The following is a 20750-nucleotide window of genomic DNA, read 5'->3' on the forward strand; positions in this document are numbered from 1 at the left end:
GAGGCTGGAACTGTGGTTTCTGATCGTGTCATTCACTGAGCTCTACGCTGGCCACATGCCAGAGGAGCTAGAAATGGGAGCTCCAAGATGGCCTTGGGGGCTTGACCTTGCAGCCATTTTCCTGGCCCAATGTGGTAATTGATTATTGACTCAGGTCACATAATCTCTGAAAATATCTAATTCCTGTGGCACAGAAAGACTGTAAAACTCTAATCAGGCTTCAGTTGAGTTATCCTTGAAGGGAAGTTCAAATAACTCCTTCAGGAAGACTCTAATCACTATATCGAGAAATGCCTGTCCCCTCCTCTGACCCCACAGACCTCTGAATTCTGTGCCTGCCGTGACACAATTCCCAGCTTTGTGTATGAACAAGGTGGCCATGCTCAATGCTTTACTCCCAGTTGAATGTGAAATCTTGGAGCTGGAATTCCTGCAACCTCTGCAGAGTTGCCCCATTTCCTCACCTAGTAGGTGCTTAATAGGCACTGATAGGTCTCACTGTCTCAGTTCCCAGGAAGAACAGCAGAAAGAGCAAACAACTTGCACTTTCCTTGTATGGCCAAACATGATCACCAGCAGGCAGCAGTGTTCCGAGTGGGTGGTATTTGCTGAGCGGTTCCTGCACGTGGGCATCAAGTGGGCATTAATGAGCAGAATCTTGACTCAGGTGGGCTTCCATTCCGGGATTAGAGGCAGATCCAAAAGCCAATACTGAAATGGCGTGAATAAATAAAGAACTGGCTAACCGGGTTAGAAGTGAGATGTAGAGAGAGCAGCTGTTCCTCTTTGGAGAAGCCTTGGAGTCAGGCAGCATGAGGTGGGACTCAGGACATGGGGAGGATGTCTCCGACAGATCCTGGAAACTGATGTTGGCCATGAAACGAGAAAATCTCCAAAAGTCCGGACATGATTGAGTGCAGGGCATATCCATGGTGAGTGGTTCAGCAGGAGCCAGGAGAAGTTATTGATGCTTGCAGTTGCACTAAAGCTTGGAAGATGGTCACACAGGGACTTGAACACGATGCTCAGCGTGATAGGGAATGCCACCCTCCCAGAGCTGCTCTGAGGTGAGGCGCTGAAACTCGTCACTTCCTGCCACCTAGTGGAGGAAGGTGCCACAAGGTTCTGGGAGCATTGCCAACAAAGCTTGGCCTTAGCTGGTCCACAGGCTGGACATACGGGGCAAGCTTGGCACGAAGGCTGTATGGAGTGCTGTTTTGATCTGCATGTCAGCACGAACAGGCAGTGCTGGGGTCGTGTTTCTGTGTCTGTGTCGAAATAATAGAATCGTGGGAATGTTCAAGTCTCCAACCCCAAATGCATTTCCTACACTTGGTCCTGTAGACGCTATCATAGCGGCCTCCCCGAGGTGTGGGGGTATTCTATGCAGAGGAGTAGAGCTTCCAGCTGAGGAAGAAGCAAGGGCCCAGCTTAGCTGTAGTAAAGGGCCCATTCGCTGGTCTCCACCATACTTCACGAGGCTGGAATGATATCTGTACAGCCTTGGTTTCTGGAGAAAGTGGCATTTTGTTTTATTTTTCTTGTTTCTCACTTCATTGTTGTGACTTTCTCTCCCCTCTGTGGTGAATAAGTGAGGGGATGAGTGTCAGCTCAGCCGTCGCAGAGACCCCAGCAGTCATAACTAACTGTAGTCCCCTGATTCTTCCTGCTCCCAGACAGGGTTGTTTGTGGCTGGGGACAGTGCTGGAGGGGGGCTCTTCCAGTGGGGAGCTCAGTCTTTTTGTCGTCGTCGTCGTTACTGTAAGAAAGCCCCACATGCTTTTCTGTTTAATCAGGGAGAAGGTAGAATCGGACCTGATATTTCTGGGATTACTGATCCTGGAGAATCGACTGAAGGAGGAGACAAAGCCTGTCTTGGAAGAGCTCATCTCTGCCCGGATACGGACTGTGATGATCACAGGTATAGAGCAAAGTGAAAACGGGGGAACCTGGGAGACACACCGGGGGGTTGGATCACTTAGCAAACATTGCACCAATACCACGGCATCACCTTAGGTGTCAGGTGTTGGCAATAAAAGGACCAAGCTTCTCATCAAGCTTCCATCGCAGTGAGGCAGGAGAAAACCAATTTGTCAGGTAGTGGAATGAATGTGTTGAGGTATACAAATTGGGGCGGTCTGAGGACTGGCATGGGGATCTAGTCCCATCATACCACATGGGAGTCTGAAGCAGGAGAATTACCACAAGTTTGAGGCCAGCCATGTTGACACAGTGAATTTCAGGCCAGATTGAGTGGCAGAATGAGACCTTGTCTAAGGAAAAAATAAACAAACAACAAACCCACAGCAAGAGGCTGGAGAGGTGGGTCAGCAGTTAAGGTACTTGACGCTCTTGTGGAGGAATAGGGTTCCGTTACTAGTGCCCACATGGCAGCTCACAGCCATTGGGAACTCCATCTTCAGGGCTTCTGACTCTCTCTTCTGGCCTCCACGGGCACAGGGCATGCACATACATACATGCAGGCAAAAATACACACGCACACGCACATGCACACACACATACAATAAAACAAAAGAAAAAGAAATCAAAACAAACAACAACAACAACAACAAAAAACACCTAACAAAATAAAACCAACAAAAACCCAGATAGAGAAGTCTGGTAAGGGATGTCTGGCCATCCACTCTGAACAAAGTACTTCCAAGAAGCCTTTGCAAGTGGCGGTGTTTGAAATAAGAGCGGATTAACAGGAAGATATGGGCCATGCAAAGATGATGGTTTTTATTGTCAAGTTTTTAGAGGAGAAGAATTGTAGTCGGTGTGGTCTATAAACTATGCTGACAGCCCATCAGTAATGGAATCTCTAATTCTGGTTAAAAAAAAAATAAAGAACACGCTGTCATCTCAACTCTACTTTGAAGTCTCAGCTCTCATAAACAAGGCGGTAATGGGAAGGGATCATGCTAAGGAAATATATGACATTGCTTAATGAATACTCTTGAACTTTTCAATAAGGGAGATACTACATGGGGAAAACTTATTTCTTAATTTATATTTCGAATGTCTTGTCTTCGGTCTTCTGCTGTCACAGTGCCTTAAACTCCATAGCTTGTGTCATTGATATACATCCTCTCGAAAGCACTCACACCTCCTGAGTCCCAGGCTAAAGCCAGGGTCTCTAGAAGTCTTTTGTTTTGCTTGGCACTTACCCACTCCTGAATCCAGACCCCACAATCCACAGCACTGTGTGTATATTTTGCTTTCTTCCTTTCTAAATTCCAGTCTGACTCCTCGGCCTTCCTGGGGTAGTTTGGTACCCATTAACATTTTCTTTCTCCAGTAGCCCTTGCTCTTTCGAACATCGTTAGCACTTACGTTACATATTGTCTCAGTGAGGGTTTATTGCTTTGATGAAACACCATGAGCAACAAGCAAGTTGGGGAGGAAAGGGTTTATTTGGCTTACACTTCTCTATCACTGTTCATCATCAAAGGAAGTCAGGAACTAAAACAGGGAAGGAACATGGAGGCAGGAGCTGATGCAAAGACCATGGAGGGGAGCTGCTTACTGGCTTCCTCCTCATGGCTTCTTGCTCAGCCTGCTTTCTTATAGAACCCAGGACCACCAGCCCGAGGATGGCACCACCTACCATGGGCTGGGCCCTCCTGCATCAATTACTACTTAAGAAAATGCCCTACAGGCTTGCCTACAGCCTGACCTCTCTTCACTTACTCGTAGCATTTCTTCTTTAACCTCAGAGTTCAGAATTATTAACTGGGTATTCTCACATATTTTTCTTTTCCTTTTTTTAAAACTAATTTAGTCTGGAACATAGCACTTTTAATATGCTTTTTTTTTTCCTCTGAAGAAAATATTCACTACCGTTCATTTAATTATCGCCTTTGTTCTGACTTCATTATATTTTTATTCTGGAATTTCTATTTTTTACACGACAGGTCATTACAGGCCTGTGAGAGTCTCCTGGATCCATTCCATCAGTATCTTACTAATTTCCTTACAAACTGCTGTAGTTTTATATTTTGCCCCCTTCTTTATGGTTTGAGGAGGGGTCACTTTCCATCTCCAAATCATGATATAGTCCTCAATAATGAGCAGTGATCATTACCTCCCTCACATCGCTGGTTGAGCTGAGAAGTGCTTCGGACTGTGTCTTTACATGGATGTGGCTTTAGAGGTACCCCCGTTTCTGTCCTCACCCTGATGCAGCATTTGGGTTCATCTGTCTGCAGCAGCTGCTGTACCTCACCAGGCATCTGCTCTGTTGCACCGTTTCCCATCCAGTGGCTGTGGTCTCTAGACTGCTACAGGTTTTCCAGTTTCCCTGCCATGCCCAGGCTGTTCATCCCACTCAGTAGGTCTTCTTTTGTCTTCCTGATTTTTATGACAAGTCTGTGGTCCTTTTAAGCATCATTATCTTGTGTGCAATGTGCTCTTTTCCGCTAACAGCCTTTTGGTTTTATCTTTGACTTCCAGCTGTGTGACTATCATATGTCTGGGTATAGTTTTCACAGACTTTAACCTATTTGGGGTTCTCTGAGCTTCTTGAATTTACAGAATTAAGTGTCTTACAGTCTTTGGGGAGTTTTCTTCTGTTATTGTTACACACACACACACACACACACACACACACACACACACACACACACGTTTCAATCTCTTTATCCTCTCATCAGTCTCTACTGACAAGAATGCACGTCCTTTTAGTAACTCAAGCTTCCGGTCATTTAAAAAGGTGTCCTTTGTTCTCCCAAGTGTGTAATGACTCTTGACCTACTGAGTGCATTGAGTGTATTAAACAGAGCTAGTGAATAAAAAGCCTCAAGTGTTACAGTTTTCATTTTTAAATTAATTTTAACCATGCATATTAATTGATTGAATATTTCCATTTGTTTTATAAGTGGTCACCTTAACCATATAAAGGATGCTTACAATAACTGCTTTTAAATTTATTCATTGTCACCATTGTGTGTATTACGCATGTGCTATGGTGCACAATTAGAGGACGAATTAGTGGAATCTCTTCTCTCCACATTCATGAGGGTCCCATGCCTAGAGCTCATCATTAATAGCTGAGATTCTTCTTCCTCCTCCTCCTCCTTTTTTTGTTTTTGAGACAGGATTTTTCTGTGTAGCCCCGAATGTTCTGGAACTCACTCTGTAGCCCAGGCTGGCCTCAAACTCACAGAGATTTTCCTGCCTCTGCCTCCCAAGTGCTGGAATTAAAGGTGTGCATCACCGAGCCAGGCTAATAGACTATTATCTGATCATTTCAACACAGAGTCGGTCAAGGACAGCAGTGTTGGTGCTGATTTTTAACACTGACAATTGACCAGGTTGGTTGTTGTTACTGAGTATACCCAGGGTCTCAAATTTTGTTATAAGATTTTTCATTTTTTTAATACCTTGTGTAGAATGTTCAGTCTCTTGCCTGTTGTAAGTAGGAGTTTCAGTATTAGCTTTTTAAAGTGTTTTGCTATTTTCATCTGCCTCTCTCAAGTGTTCAGGTATTTCTCTGGCAAATAGGGGGTGACATTTCGTAATTCAGTTCTTGAAATTGATGCTTTCTATTGGTCTGCACCACACATGACCTGCTCCACATAGAGCCTGGAACTTACATGGTTCAAACACTGAATTAGTTCCCTTCTGCAACTTTTGTCTTTCCATGGTTTTCATGACAGTCTACACCCTCCAAGAGCCCCTTTGTCCTGTCTACTTTAGCCAGAAAGACTGGGTTTCTCTTGGTTGTTGCTACCTGAACAGTTCAGAGTAAATACTAGGATACATACATACATACATACATACATACATACATACATACTGGGATAATATGTATATACAAACATACTAGGATACATACATAAATACACACTAGGATACATACATAAATACACACTAGGATACATCATAAATACACATAGGATACATACATAAATACACACTAGGATACATACATAAATACACATAGGATACATGCATAAATACACTAGGATACATACATAAATACACATAGGATACATGCATAAATACACTAGGATACATACATAAATACACAGTAGGATACATACATAAATACACATAGGATACATACATAAATACACATAGGATACATACATAAATACACACTAGGATACATTCATAAATATACATAGGATACATACATAAATACACATAGGATACATACATAAGTACATAATAGGATACATACATAAATACACACTAGGATACATACATAAATACACACTAGGATACATACATAAATACACACTAGGATACAGACTCAAGTCAGGCACATCAGAGGAAAGAGGCAAATACTTGAGAATCCCTCCCCTTGTTAGTTTGCTTCTTTAAGTCTGATCCCCTTCCACAGTCTGACAGCTTTTGTTTACTTTCCAAAGTCCTTGGGTAATTGCTTCTGTGGTTTTTGTTTAGTTTTCAGTTGTAATCAATGGGAGAGATAGATGGTAACAGACTTACTCTATTTCAACCAGAAGAGGAGCCACCGGATATGATAGCAAACCAAAAGACTTCCTACACATTCATAAAGATTGTAACAAATAGCAGGAATACATTTTTCTTATAAGTTTTCCTTCCTACTTGCTGACAAAAATATGCTAGTTAGTTATAAAGTAAAATGATGAGAAAGCCAGAACTAGAAGAGGGATTATGGAATCCCAGGTCAGGCTGGGAAAGACTAGTAATTACTGTCATAGCTAATGTAAGAACTGAGCCCTTAGCCTAGCTTTCCAAGTCCTGTGTGCACTGGTGTGTCATCGTCTTGGGATGCTCTCTCTTTATTCTAGGCGACAATCTTCAGACTGCAATAACAGTGGCCAGGAAGTCTGGGATGGTTTCTGAAGGCCAGAAAGTCATTCTTGTCGAGGCAAATGAAGCCACTGGTTCTTCATCAGCATCTATCTCTTGGAAATTAGTAGAAGAGAAGAAATACATCCCACTTGAGAATCAGGTACACCTCAACACAAGGCACTCTGCTGGATTATCGGACTTGCCACACAGTGGCGGCAACAGTTGTGACTAGCACAAGTTTTGAAACAACTCCCAGTCCATAAACTTCTCCAGGTGTCTAACTAGGTCTGAACCTAGTCATGTCAGTTTTCCACTCTTCCTACTGTATTCTAAGGCACAGACTGTCTTGGCTTCTGAAATCAATAATTCTTTTACTCTTAAAAACCTTTGGCTTTAGCCAGGCGGCAGTGGCGCACGCCTTTAACCCCAGCACTCAGGAGGCAGAGGCAGGTGGATCTCTGTGAGTTCAAGGCCAGCCTGGTCTACAGAGTGAGATCCAGGACAGGCACCAAAACTACACAGAGAAACCCTGTTTTGAAAAACAAACAAACAAACAAACAAACCCATGGCTTTTTACTAGAAAGAACACAGTAAGCAGAGCAGTGAGCTCAACTTCCCATACTTTCCCTCGCCTATCAGCCACTCCATTGGGTTCAAAGGGGACTTGGTCCCTTGGAGAGACCCGCTGTGTGCACTGGATAATCAGACTATGTCTTCAGGGTAGGAAAAAAAAATTGTTCCTGTATCTCCAGTCTTGTTAGTATTCTATTTCCGTTGTGTCCTTATGGAGCAATATTAATTCTGTTAGAAAAAAAAAATCCCAACAAGTTCTCACTTCCAGGCGAGGGTTGTTAAGTTGCTGTGCGTTTGTCTTTGATACTCGAAGTGTGTGAAGTGCACTCATCTCTGGGGCTAGCTGGGATCACACCACGATGAGAACAGGACGTGCGTGAGTGCTATCCTCTCATCAGCTGCCGGTGGCTGTGGTGTGTGAAGATCAGTTCAGCAAAGAAGCAGTCCTTCTCAGAGGGATCAGGGCTGGAGGGAGACTTTTGGAGAGAGACCCTGGTGTTGCTTCCGTCCTTTCTGTCAGATATGCTTGTGGTTCTAACCACTGGAGCAATCAGAAGAGCATCAAACGTTTGCACCTTGCTTTGCAGGACAATTACATCAACATCAGAGAAGAAGTCCCAGATCATGGCAGAGAAGGGAGTTACCATTTTGCCCTAAGTGGAAAATCCTTCCATGTTCTAAGTCAGCATTTCAGCAGTTTACTGCCAAAGGTCAGTTTTAAGGAAGCAATGACATTTCTGTGAGGGTGATGAACATGTCACTTACATAGCACGATCCCAGATAGTTTCAAAATTTGAAATAGATAAAATACAACTAGAGTCTTGTGGTGGTGGTACACACCTTTGATCCCAGCACTCGGGAAGCAGAGGCAGGCAGATATGAGTTCAAGGCCAGCCTGGTCTACAGAGTGAGTTCCAGGACAGCCAGGGCTACACAGAAAAACCCTGTCTCGAAAAACAAACCAAAATAAAATTATACATAAATAAGTAAGTAAATAAAATAAAGGGAAAAAAAGTACTAGTTAGTTATACATCTCACAAGAGAGGAAAGTGTTTTTGCAAAGTTACTCATATTTTGTATTAGATTTGAAAATAATAAGCATGAGGAGTCAGCTTTATACCAGCCCTAGACTAAAGCAGCAGCATGGAGGATTGGTTTGGGGCGGCTCTCACCACATCGTCATGGTGAGGGCATTTTACAGTTCAGGAGGCACTCAGCGGTGGGGCAGAGAGCCAGGCAAGGATAGGAGAGTGCTATTATGCGTGTGCTAGATGACTCCTGTTCGGAAGGGGCCAGACTTAGAGCTCTTATTACAAAGAATAAATTTATAAGAGGGGCAAGTAACTCATTTGCAAACAAATGGACTCTGACTGGACACTGAGCAGAGTTCACAGCCACAGAGAGCAAGGAGCATGCTGTCATTCAGGATAATTTGAAGTGCGGGAAGAGAAGGGAAGCAGCGCAGGCCATCTGACCTTCAAATCGTCCATGTTCCAGGGCTCACGAAGTTTGGGGTACCAGCTGAGCTTCGTCATTGGTCAAGTCCAGAGGCATGACTAGGGCGCAGATAGTCTCTGCGTCGCCACCTGGTGGTTTTCTGCCAGTTGGGAAACAATTTTTTGGGAAGCAGTGTGTGCCCTGCTCTGTTTCTCTGTTGTGATTGCTCAGATTCCACGGGTTCAATTTTCCACGAAGCTCGAGACTTTCCAGAATCATATTCCCCATGGCAGCTGGGTTAAATGGCATAGGACATTTTTTTTTATAAATACTTGTATTTTTGTTTCCATTGAATTTATTTGATAGCAAAAGTCTCAGTGTTCATCTTCAAACACAAAATAAATAATAAGTAAAAGTATTTCCTTGGGAACAAGCTTTTTTTCCGATTCATGGACACTACCAGCTAACGTTCTATTTTCAATTGCTTTGTGTGTAACTCGCCATGATAAAAAGATTTTCTTTTTTTTCTCCCCTAGATACTGATGAATGGGACCATCTTTGCAAGAATGTCTCCGGGTCAAAAGTCAAGTCTCGTGGAAGAATTTCAGAAACTGGAGTAGGTTCTTTGCCTATGATGAAGTGATGGAGGCGTGGCAGTCATGGGGGATGGACCAGGCACAGGGAGCTGTGTAGTTGGGTTAGGACAGCCGTTCTTACCCTGGGCAGATCACAGTCACAGGGGAAACTTAGAAAATGTAGTAGTATTGGTTCCACACTTTCTAGTGGTACTGGCTTAATGGTTCATATGGGGCTGGAACCCAGCATTTTTGCAAAACTCCCCACATCAGTCATCTTTGCACTCGAAGTTGAGAACTGCTATATGAGAATGTAGGGCCATGATAAGGTATGGTGGGAAAAGAGACAGGAAAGGTAAGCTGAGCCCAGCCACCAAAGGAGCAAGAATTTAGGCTTTATTCTGATAAGCCACCATCGCACTTATAACACAGAGAGGTTCATCAAATCCCTCAATATTAAATATTCCTTTGCTAAAGTATCCATTCTCTTCACATCATTAGAATGCTTCAACACCGAGAGTCTCCATTTACAGATGAAATGACTGTCTGGTGTTCATCTATTTGACAACTTATTTCCTGTTAATGAAACCTCATGGGGGACCATATCAATGTGATACCCTTTCTAGCCCCATCTTCCTAATGATGTGATTTACTCATGGTTGAAAACCATGAAGGGTCTCAGAATAAACTAGTTACCTTATAGCAGTGTAAAAGCTAAGTTCTCAGCATGTGCTGTGAGCTCACACGAAGAAACCAACCATTCGTAACCTTAGTCAACAATTCCAGACCTCAAGCAGACTTCTGCTTTCTTTCTTAACTTCTGGGTCTGGCACTTCATTTCTCAGCTGAGTGACCACTGACAGGGTGCATTTCCTCCAGCAAAACCCAGTCTTGGTTTCTCTTTTGACTTTCGGATGCTTATGATTATGACTGTATTAGTCACTTTGATGTTAAAAGTGGCAAAACGAAGAGATAAGACTCCAGACTTGGTTTCTAGATAAAATCCTGTGGCCCCCCAACTGTATCATTTCTTCACATAGTTGTGATCACTACCATTTTTGTGGAGGGAAAAACTGTTCTCGAGTGAGTGAAATGCCAGTGAAACACTGGGAAGCCCAGTGATGTGCGTGCAGGGTCCTTCACTCCATTGTGTGAACCATACATTCACACATTGCTTTGACTAGTCTCTTAGGGGGAGCTTTCCTACAATAAATAGTTTAACTCCTTAAGTAAGGATGGTTACTTCTTTTTTTAACTAGAGAAATTAGCTTTATGAACAAACTAGCTTTGATATCCTCTACAATTCATATTTCTCTTTCAGTTACTTTGTGGGTATGTGTGGTGATGGAGCCAATGACTGTGGGGTAAGTAGCTGTCAGTGTGTGGCCATAATTTCTCAAAAACACTTGGGATGGATATAATTTTCATAGATGTATTAAACTGACACTAGGGACTTAGGAAGGTTTTGATCAAAGCCACAAAATAGTCAATGGTTACTATATGTTAAGTAAGGTAGAGCTTGGTTTGGAGTTCCCTCTTCCTTGTGTAGGTGTCCTGGTGACACCTTCTCTAGCACCACCTCCTTCAGGTGGCAGACAGGGTAAAGTCTGGCTGGGGATCACAGATTACCTTCTGTAGAGGTGTGCATACATCGGCCATAAAACTGACTCTTTGCTTTCAGGCTTTGAAAATGGCTCATGTTGGCATCTCTCTGTCAGAGCAGGAGGCATCAGTAGCCTCGCCTTTCACTTCCAAAACTGCAAACATCGAATGTGTTCCTCATCTCATCAAGTAAGTAGTGACTTAGCCCAGTCTTGTTCTCGCTTTTGACTTCAGAGTGCAGATAACATTATTCTGGGGAAGTGGAAGAGCTATGTGTTGAGAGGTGCCTTCTGTAAAAATATGTTCTCCTGCTAGTGGACTTCAAAGGAGTTCTAAATAACACGGGGGTGAGTGGTGTGGTTTCCAGTAACAGTCATTGGTTGGATTGTTTTTCTAGAGGGTTTCCACTGCTTTGAATTGCATTAACGATTACTAGTTTAGATGCTTTGTCCTGGGAGATCAGGAAAATCCACTTGATTTCCTTCCTTCTTGGTTCCTTGCATTTCTTGAGGTACCCTCCTCACCTCCAGTTTAAAAAAATTTTTTTACTAGTCTCTGGTGCTCCCACTGAATTTACCTTGGTTCTATGTGTTTGGCTTGAATGGTAGAAACAGCATTGTAGCCGATCTTGGGCATCACAGCTATCAGGTGTTTTTAATTTAAAATGTACTTGATAGTCTATTATACCTAAAAAAAATAACCTGCAGATGGAGACGTGGCCAGTGTTTCTTTTGTAAATAAAGAAGCCAAGAGGAAGAGAACATAACCGATATACCTGTGCTCAGAGACCACCGAGGGCTGGAAATCGTGTGTTTTTACCAACTATTATACTTTTTCTGCAGTTTTAATGTAATGATTTGGCTAGCTTCCTTTAAGATATTTATCCGTGCACTTGAGTAGGGTTTGTTGAATGGGAACCTTAGTGCTGGGATTTAAGGGAGATCAGCAAAGACAGCTCTTACAGAGATTCCTGTTTGCTATAAAAAATGGGTTAATATGAAAGGTCATAATGCGACTGGGGAAGAGGAATTGGCTGCTTTAGACTGTCTTGGGGAAAGCCTCCCTTGAGGAGGTGAGAAATGGGAAGAAATGACCTCCTGGGCAGAGCTAATGGCAGCAGCAGGAGATGGTTTGAGGAGCAGGTCTTGAACTCACAGGGAGTTAGTACACCAAACGTGAGTAAATTGAAGTCTACTGCCACCCCTACATGAAATAGCAAGAAGTGATAAATTCCAGGCTTTGTGCTGGACTGTGGTATTTTTTTTTCAACACCAGCCAGCAACAACAGCACAAAGGAGCATGCTCATTGTGTCCCATCTGTTGACATCTGATGCTCAGGTAATTTGAGCGCACACATTATTTTTAGTTCAGTTTTAGGCAAAGTTGGAATTGCTGAGGTAAAATTTGGATCAAATGTTTACCAAATTCACGAAGCACCTGCTTGAACATACTCCTAGGCCTTATTTATTTCCCTTAGTTCACAGACGCAGCAAACTGAGACAGGGGGATGGCCTTCTAAATCACAGTAGCATGTGTGTATGAGGTCTGAGACTGGCTCCCAGGTCTCCTGGCTGTGCGTTCAGGCACTGAAACAATTCCATGCATAATGGACGAAAGCAACTGCAAACCAGAGTCCATGGGCAGGTCAAGGCTGTGGACACCGGCCCGGAACTGCTCTTTGCTGAACAACCAGCCATGTAGCTCCCACTGGATCAAAGCTGTCCAGGGTTGGAGACGAGCTATCATACAACCAGATGTCTGGCTTTTTATCCGTTTGTTTGATTGCTGTGTAAGCCTAGATGAAAAAAAGCACAGAATGACATCCAATTTCTCCCCATCATTTTCCTCACCCACTTTCGTTCTTTTCTCCCACAGGGAAGGCCGCGCGGCTCTCGTGACATCCTTCTGCATGTTTAAGTACATGGCCCTGTACAGCATGATTCAGTATGTTGGTGTTCTGCTGCTCTACTGGGTATGACTTGGGACAGAGCCTTGTTGAGTGAGAGCCGAAGCAAGCAGTTGTTCCCTCGATGAAAAGAGGGTGTGGGTGCCCTGAGGAGCCTCCTAGAAGTGTGTCCTCAAGAGTTCACATCATACACCAGGACTAGACAGACATGGTGGACAAGCTGTGGCTTTCTGATATAGAAACATGTCATCAGGGGGTAACTGAGGGACGGAATGGAGTGGCGTGTTTATTCTCACTGTTGCTTTCTCCTGTGTGGACCAGGCACCTCCTGTTCCGCTCCTACTCGCTACCGTGTGGATTCTGGTGCTGGAGGAGTGCTCAATAAGCAGTATTTGAGCTTCCTTCTCTGTTCCTGTGATCAAATATGGACCAAAAGCCACTTAGGAGAGGAGAGGGTTTGTTTGGCTTATCAGTTACTATCCATCACTGAAGGGAGGAGTGTGGAGCAGAACCCAATGGAGGAACATTGCTTCCTGGCTCAGTGGGCTGGGCCCTCCTCTATCAATGAATAATCAAGAACACATCCCACGGGCAGGTCCACAGGCTAACCTGACGGAGGTCATTTCTCAGTTGAGGTTTCCTTTTCCAGGGATGTCAGGTGGAAAACCAACGTTACCCATCCCAGCAGGCTTCCCTAAATACTGGTGCCTTACAATTTCAGAGGTGTAAACATACAATAGCAGCACACACTTATGTACCACATAGACACAGGAGCTGTGAATACCCCAGGAGCATAGATAATAGAAAAAAAAACTAATGGAGGAAAATAAACAGGCAGTATTGAGCTTGCATATACCCTAACTTCAATTTACTACAATTAATTTACTGGTATGTTTGCACGATTTTAGTGTTTAACAACCAGAGCTTAACATTCATGAAAACTCAGCAATTGACTTTCAAGGGTAAATAAGCCAGCGTAGCTCTCACTCCTAAATACACAGATCTGAAAATTGGTGAATTATGATATAAAAATACGTGTATTTTGTGGTGGCTCTTATTTTTTTAACAGGATATAAAAGGAGAAGAGATGTCACTGTTGTTTGGGAATTCAATATGTAATTCTTTCCAGTAATTCGGAGGAAGGGGACCATCCCTGCAGATATCTCATCCAGGCTCCCTTCCCTTCATGTCTGTTTTCTCCTAGGTCCAGCTCTTGATCTCACAGCTTTCAGATAGGTTTTCAGACTCTCTCACGAGGGGGCTGGAGGTTAAGCTGCTTGTAGGAATTTGATCCTATTTTGGAATGCTTTATTATTTATTATTTTGGAATAGTTTATTATCCTCAAAAGTATAATTCAAATGGCATACTATGATCTCCTTTCCACTCACGTGTGAGAGCAGGAGAAGAAGGGGCCTTGAACACTCTTTTGCAAGAATAGAAAGACAGTTTATTAAAAGCATGTAACTCTCTCCTAACAACACCCAAGATACACCTTGTGAATTCAGTCACTCTAATTTCCCATTAGTGAAAATGGTGTAAGGCCACCAAACAGCTGGCACACATGACTACTGGAGGGGGACGCATGGTTTATGGTGCCGGACCAAACCCACATTTTTCTGCTAGTCAGCAGAAAAGGGAAGAGATGGATCTAGCAGGCGTTCTCCAAAACACTGGTTAGCCCTGATGCAGGGGACCCCACCTGGGAAGCACACATAGAAGACTCTCCTGGAGTGAGAGGTTTTCACAGAATGGGGGAACGCCCCTCTCCCAACCACCACTGCTCACCAATCCGAAGAGGTCTAAGACCATGCCATGTCCCAAATAAGCTGCTTGAAAAATTAAAGTTGCAGGGAGACACTTAACGCAACTCTTGCTAAATCTTATCCATAAGCGTGTCTTTTTTTAAATTTTTTAAAAATCTGCTTTCCTTTTTGTTTCCAGGAGACAAACAGCCTTTCAAATTACCAGTTTCTATTCCAGGATCTGGCCATCACAACTCTTATTGGTGTAACAAGTAAGAGCTTTACACCTTTCTTCCTGGAGGCTCTTCCCCTGCTTCCTTCCCTCAACCCCGGGAAGATTTGTCTGTCATGAAGGCAGCAGAAGGAGCAGGGATGTATGGCTTAATTTCAGAGACACTGGGTGGGGCCACAAAGTGCTCAATTCTATGAAAAGAAAATGCTAACAAAGGGAAAAACCAAATTTTCACCTTTCCCACAAAATAGAGCGTTTCTGTAAATGGGCACCAATCAATTAGAACGGGAAAGCTCCTAGGAAACAGGAAATGTGTGGAAACTGACTTCAGCTTGCTTTTAGGTGCAGGTGGAGTTGAAATGGGTCCCACTTGTGGAGCTGAATGGCTTTGCTCTTTCTGACCTCCAGATTGAGGCTGCTCAGCATGGAAAGTGGCATTTAAGGGCAATTCTGCCATTGTAGGACTCCTGCTTCCCACCTTTCTAATGAGTATGTGGATTGTCTCCTACATAGGGAAAATTTCAATTTATGAATGCATTTTCAAGCTATTTTAGGTTTGCAGCAAAGAGGGCACAAGTTTGTACCTTTCCCCTGAGTGTACACTGCTGCCCCTCACCGTCAACCTCACCCCTGTTGTCAACCTCACCCCTGCCCCAAGAGAGGCACATTAGCTGCAATTGTCCTCCACGCATCGATACATTATGGTTCCTGCCAAGTTCATAGTTACATTGAGCTTTACTCTTAGTCTCGAACTCTGAGTTTGGAATATGTCAGGTGACAGACGTCTGTCATTCCACCATCAGACAGAATGTTTACCCTCAAATGTTTCATGCTCCATTTGTTCTCCCTCCCAGAGCTTCTGACAGCCACTGTAGTCTTTTCACTGTCTCTTCACCTTTCCAGAAACTTCAGCAGTTGGAATTATATAGTCAGTAGGCCTTCAAGCTCAGCCTCTTTCATACAGTAATGCTGTACACTCGATGTTTCCACACACTTTACATAGCTTGACATTCACCTCTGTTGCAGACTGAATGGCATTCTGTGGTCCCTGTGACATAGTTTATTTCTCCATTTACCTACTGAAGGGCATCTTGGTGCTTTCATGTTTTTACAGTTTAAGCATAAAAGTGCTTTGAACGTCTGTGTGCAGGGTTTCATGGGAGCATAACATTTCAATCACACTGTCCACTTTTGTCTTCAAGTTCAACAGCGATACCCTCTTAGGAGCCACCCCAGGCACCAGTGTCTGGGAGGGTGCCCATGCCTAACTCGCTACAAAAGTCCAGATCTTTCATTAACCCTTTGACATGTGCTGTGGCTCTGCTTCTCTGCCTTTTCTCCCACGATTTTAATGGTTCCCGTGACACTCCACTCTAAAAATGTGTTCAGACATATAAAAGAACATGCTCAGGTGGAGATAACTGCTAACTCCCTTCAGCTGCTACCCCCTGCTGGGTGCTGTGAGGTTCCTCTTGCCTTTCTGCTGTCCACAGCAATAGCCACTGCTTTTTATGCACCGGACTCTCAATACCACAGTGCTCTTTCCTCAAAAGGTTTCTTTTCACTTTAGTGATACCACACTCAGCTGAATTCATCTGCCACTTAAGTGACACAGTGTAGCGAGAGTTTTCCTGCCTGGCCCACAGTCAGGACAAATCTCTGTCACCCGCCAGTCTCACAGCCGCTCAGACCCAACCAAGTAAACACAGAGACTTATATTGCTTACAAACTGTATGGCCATGGCAGGTTTCTTGCTAACTGTTCTTATAGCTTAAATTAATCTATTTCTATAAATCTATACCTTGCCACGTGGCTTGTGGCTTACCGGCGTCTTCACATGCTGCTTGTCATGGCTACACAGCTTCCATCTCTTTCCTTTTTTTTTTTTTTTTTTTTTTTTTTTTTTTAATCTCCTTAAACCCTGTCCTCAGAGCATCTTGTCCGCACTTTGCACCCTTACTCTAAGGGGTATCCACTAGTCACATGACTTTAAAGTCATCTGTGTGTGATGAATCCCCAGTTTGTAGCTATAGATGAGATGATTATCTGGAGCTTTGGAAGGAAGCATCCAGCTTTGCATATTTAATGGAGCCCACACATAACATGCTCAAGCCAACCTCTTAATTCTGCCAGACCTAATTATGTGAACTGTGTGAACCTACTGAGTAGCATGTTTGTGCTACTTAGTGCTCCAGGCCTTTGGGCAGTCCATGAGATAGCATTGTTATCTTCCTAGTCGTTCAAATGAAAGGCCTGTAGTCATTCTGGCTTTTTTCTTTTTCTTTTTTTTACCCTGTATGCCTAATACATATGACATCCCTGTAGTGGATTGAATAGGAATGGACCCCATAGGCTTGTATATTTGAATACTTGGTCATCAGGAAGTGACACTACTTGAGAGAGATTAGGAGGCGTGGCCTTCTTAAAGCAAGTGTGTCATTGATGATGGGCTTTGGGTTTTCAAAAGCCCCAGCGAGGCCCAGTGTCTTTCTTTTCCTGCTGCTTTTGGATCGGGATGTAGAACTCTTAGCTACCTCTCTAATACCATGTCTGCCTGCATGCTGCCATGCTACCCGCCATGATGATAATGGACTAACCCTCCAAAACTGTAAGAAAGCCCCAGTTACATGCTTTTCTTTATAAGAGCTGCTGTGGTCATAGTGTCTTTTTACAGCAGTAAACAGAGACGAAGACAGTCCCAATTAGGTCTGTCTCCAGCCAAGTACATCCCGATTCCCTCCCTCCCTCTCTCACCTCTTTTGTTGGGTGGGCTGTACCAGGCATGTGCAGCCATATTCGCCTACTTATAGGAGTGTTAAGGATTTGAACCCAGGTCATCTTATTTTAGCAGCAAGTGCTCTTACACACTGAACTAGCTTCCTACTCCCTTAATGATTCTTTTAACATCATTTATCGTATTTCCTGTGACACTATTCCTTTTGGCTTCTTTTAATAATTTCTATAGTTTTGTTGACGGTCTCATTTCATTTAACTACTGTTTTCCTTAAATTTTTGTTCATGGTTTCAATTAGTCCTTTTTAAAATAACAATGTTTTCATGTGTTTTTATCTTATATGTATGGGTGTTGCTACATTAACATCTGTACATAATGTGTATGCAGTGCCTTCAGATGCCAGAAGAGGGCATCTGATCCTCTGGAGCCAACATGTGGTTGCTGGGTATTGAACTTGGGTCCTCTGGAAGACCAACCAGTGTTCTTAACCACTGAGCCATCTCTCCAGCCCCTTCATTTAATTTTAAAGAATATATACAACAGCTATTAGAAAGTCTTTGCATATAAAATCTAATGTGTGGGATTCTTTGATGTCTTTTAGCTTGTTTTGTTCTGAGCATTATTGTGTATATAGTAACTTTGGGTATAAGATTAAGCTCCTTTTCTAAGTTTGATAGTTTTGTTTTGCTAGTCATCCATTTATTACTGACTTTCCAAAATTGTATTTGCAAAGTCATATCACTGTGATCAGAGGCCACTAACATCTCTGTTTCTTTAGCTCATGTTTTGACAGAGGCATCTTTGAACTCTAGCAGTTAAAAAATAAATGAGCAAACCAGCTTCCTCAGCTTTTGCAGATTGAATCTTGCTGTCGTGTGTACTCAGCACTTGACAGACCCACACCGAGTCTAGAGACCATGCAGGGCTGTGAGCTTTGTGTCTGTAAGCCGAGCATCAGGCATGTGTCTAGCTTTAGTATCCCAAAGCATACACAGATGCCGTTGAATGCTCCGATTTCTCCAAGGTTCTTCAGCTTTCAGTGGTTATATTAGGCCTATTACATCCCTTATCTTTTGTAGAGACCATCTTGAGATGTTACCTTATAGTATTTTCAAGTGCTGCATGTCAGTTTGTTTTTATTTTTGCCCTGAATGAATTTCATATTGGGAGTCTCATATTAAATGAACTGGAGATGAGAATCTGCAATCATTTCTTCAGGTAGTTGCCAGGTACATTACGGCAGATCTGCACACGAACCTGTGGGTAAAGTCTGCTGTACAGCTCCTGTGACTAGGGACCAGAGAGCATCTCAGGAAATGCAGGGTACCGTCTTCAAGATTGATCCCCAGCTGGTGAAGGAGTGTGGGGCAGGTGCATGTAGACATGTGACAAAACTCTGCTGTAATTTTAGTGAGGCGGCTCCGTGGGTAAGAGCACTCGCTCCCAAGCCCCACAACCTGAGACCCATCCCTGCAACCCACATAGTGGAAGAAGAAAATGATGTTAAAGTTATCTCCTACCTCACACACACACACACACACACACACACACACACACACACATCAGGGTGTGTGCTTGTGGGCACACAAGCAATAAACAAATAATAATAAAATAATGAATGAATGGATGAACATAAAACATTTTTTTAAAAGAGTTGAAAAATCCTTACCATTTTGTTAGGCCTTTTTTTCTTAATTCGCTCTCTGCTTTGCTGATGTAGACTTCTGTGTATTTTCCAGAGCTCTGGCAAAGATTGGTTTGGATGGTTTAGCATATTTTTCAGTGTTCCTCTGGGGAGATGGGAGCTTTCAGTGTGCCTTCTCCATTTTCCTGATGCCATTAAACACTGGGAAGCATTTCTTCACCATGATTGCGTTACAGACTGAACTTGATATTGATGTCGTGACGAATATTGTTCTGGAATTTTAATTGCTTTGATTAGGATAAATTTCCCAAAGTGGAAATCAAAAATGAAATGTTTTCCCATTTTCATATTTATTTCTTTGTCAGCACTGAAGCTTTGTCTCAATTCACATTCCTACAAAATTCACTAAAGAGTGTATGCTATCTTTCTTTCTTATCATTTAATAGTTTTTGCTAACTTAATCATCCAAACCTCCCCCTCAAAACAAACAAACAAACAAACAAACAAACAAAAAAACAGGCATCTCGTGACTGTCCTGTGTCTGCTCTTTTGAAAACTTCCTCATGACTTGTATTTGGAACCTTTAACTGCTTTGTTCTCCCAGTTTATAATGCTCTTGAAGTTGTCTATTTCTTTAGATGTTTGCACCAGAGAAATTATATCATTCTTTTATTTCAGGTTATTAGTTCTCTAACAATTTTGTACCACATTTATGTATTTATTTACTTATTTATATATGTATGGGTGTTTTGCCTGCTTGTATGTCTATGTACCATATATGTGCCTGGTGCCTGCAGAAGCCAGAAAAGGGCATTGGACCCCCTGGAAGTGGATTTACAGATGATTGTGAGCCACCATGTGGGTGTTGGGAATTGAACCCAGGTCCTCTGGAAGAGCAGCCAGTGCTTGTAATTGCTGAGCCATCTCTCCAACCTCAGTCATTATTATTATTATTATTATTTTATCACATTCACCCCCTCACCAAACTCCTCCTGGTTCACTTTCCTTCCTTCCCACCCAACTTTGTGTCCCAAACAAACAAACAAACAAACAAACAAAAAACCTATCCCAATGTTTTGAGCTGCACTAATATTCTTGTATGTGTGGCCTTCCATTGGAGCGTGGTTGCCTTAATTGGGGATACATGCTTAAGAAAACTACTCCCAGTTGCCAGTAGCTCCTTAGCCAGGGGCAGGACTTTTTGCCCAGCTCCCCTTCCCATGCTGGGATTTAGTCTGGCTTGCACTTGCACAGATCTTGTGCATGCTGTCCCAGCTGCTGTGAGGTCACACGTGCAGCCGCCCTCTGTGTCCAGGAGACACTGTTGCCATCGAGGGCCTCTTACTTACATTCTTTCGGGCCCGTCTTTGCAAAGGTCCCAGAGTTTGGGGAGAACGGGTTGTGATACAGATGTCCCGTTTAGGACCGAGCGCTCCACAGTCTCATATCCTCTGCTCTGATCAGCTATAGGTCTCTGTGTCAAACACCATCTGCTGCAAGTAGAGGCTTCTCAGGCT

General features: G+C 43.2%; 1 protein-coding gene across 6 annotated transcripts in view; it reads left to right on the forward strand.

Moving 5' to 3' along the window:
* Positions 1 to 20750, forward strand: part of Atp13a4 (ATPase 13A4) — a 126818-nt gene that overhangs the window by 94104 nt on the left and 11964 nt on the right. For 4 of the 6 annotated variants that reach the window (XM_037209804.1, XM_037209805.1, XM_028890076.2 and 1 more), the window contains 8 exons: positions 1797 to 1921; positions 6783 to 6946; positions 7947 to 8069; positions 9333 to 9412; positions 10693 to 10735; positions 11053 to 11162; positions 12849 to 12945; positions 14822 to 14894. In XM_037209804.1, the coding sequence (XP_037065699.1) occupies positions 1797 to 1921; positions 6783 to 6946; positions 7947 to 8069; positions 9333 to 9412; positions 10693 to 10735; positions 11053 to 11162; positions 12849 to 12945; positions 14822 to 14894 (815 nt within the window). The remainder of the gene's footprint in view (positions 1 to 1796; positions 1922 to 6782; positions 6947 to 7946; positions 8070 to 9332; positions 9413 to 10692; positions 10736 to 11052; positions 11163 to 12848; positions 12946 to 14821; positions 14895 to 20750) is intronic. The other 2 variants (XM_037209808.1, XM_037209806.1) reach the window with 2 other exon arrangements.

The sequence above is a fragment of the Peromyscus leucopus genome, chromosome 12 (assembly GCF_004664715.2).
Source record: "Peromyscus leucopus breed LL Stock chromosome 12, UCI_PerLeu_2.1, whole genome shotgun sequence".
Lineage (NCBI taxonomy): Eukaryota > Metazoa > Chordata > Mammalia > Rodentia > Cricetidae > Peromyscus > Peromyscus leucopus.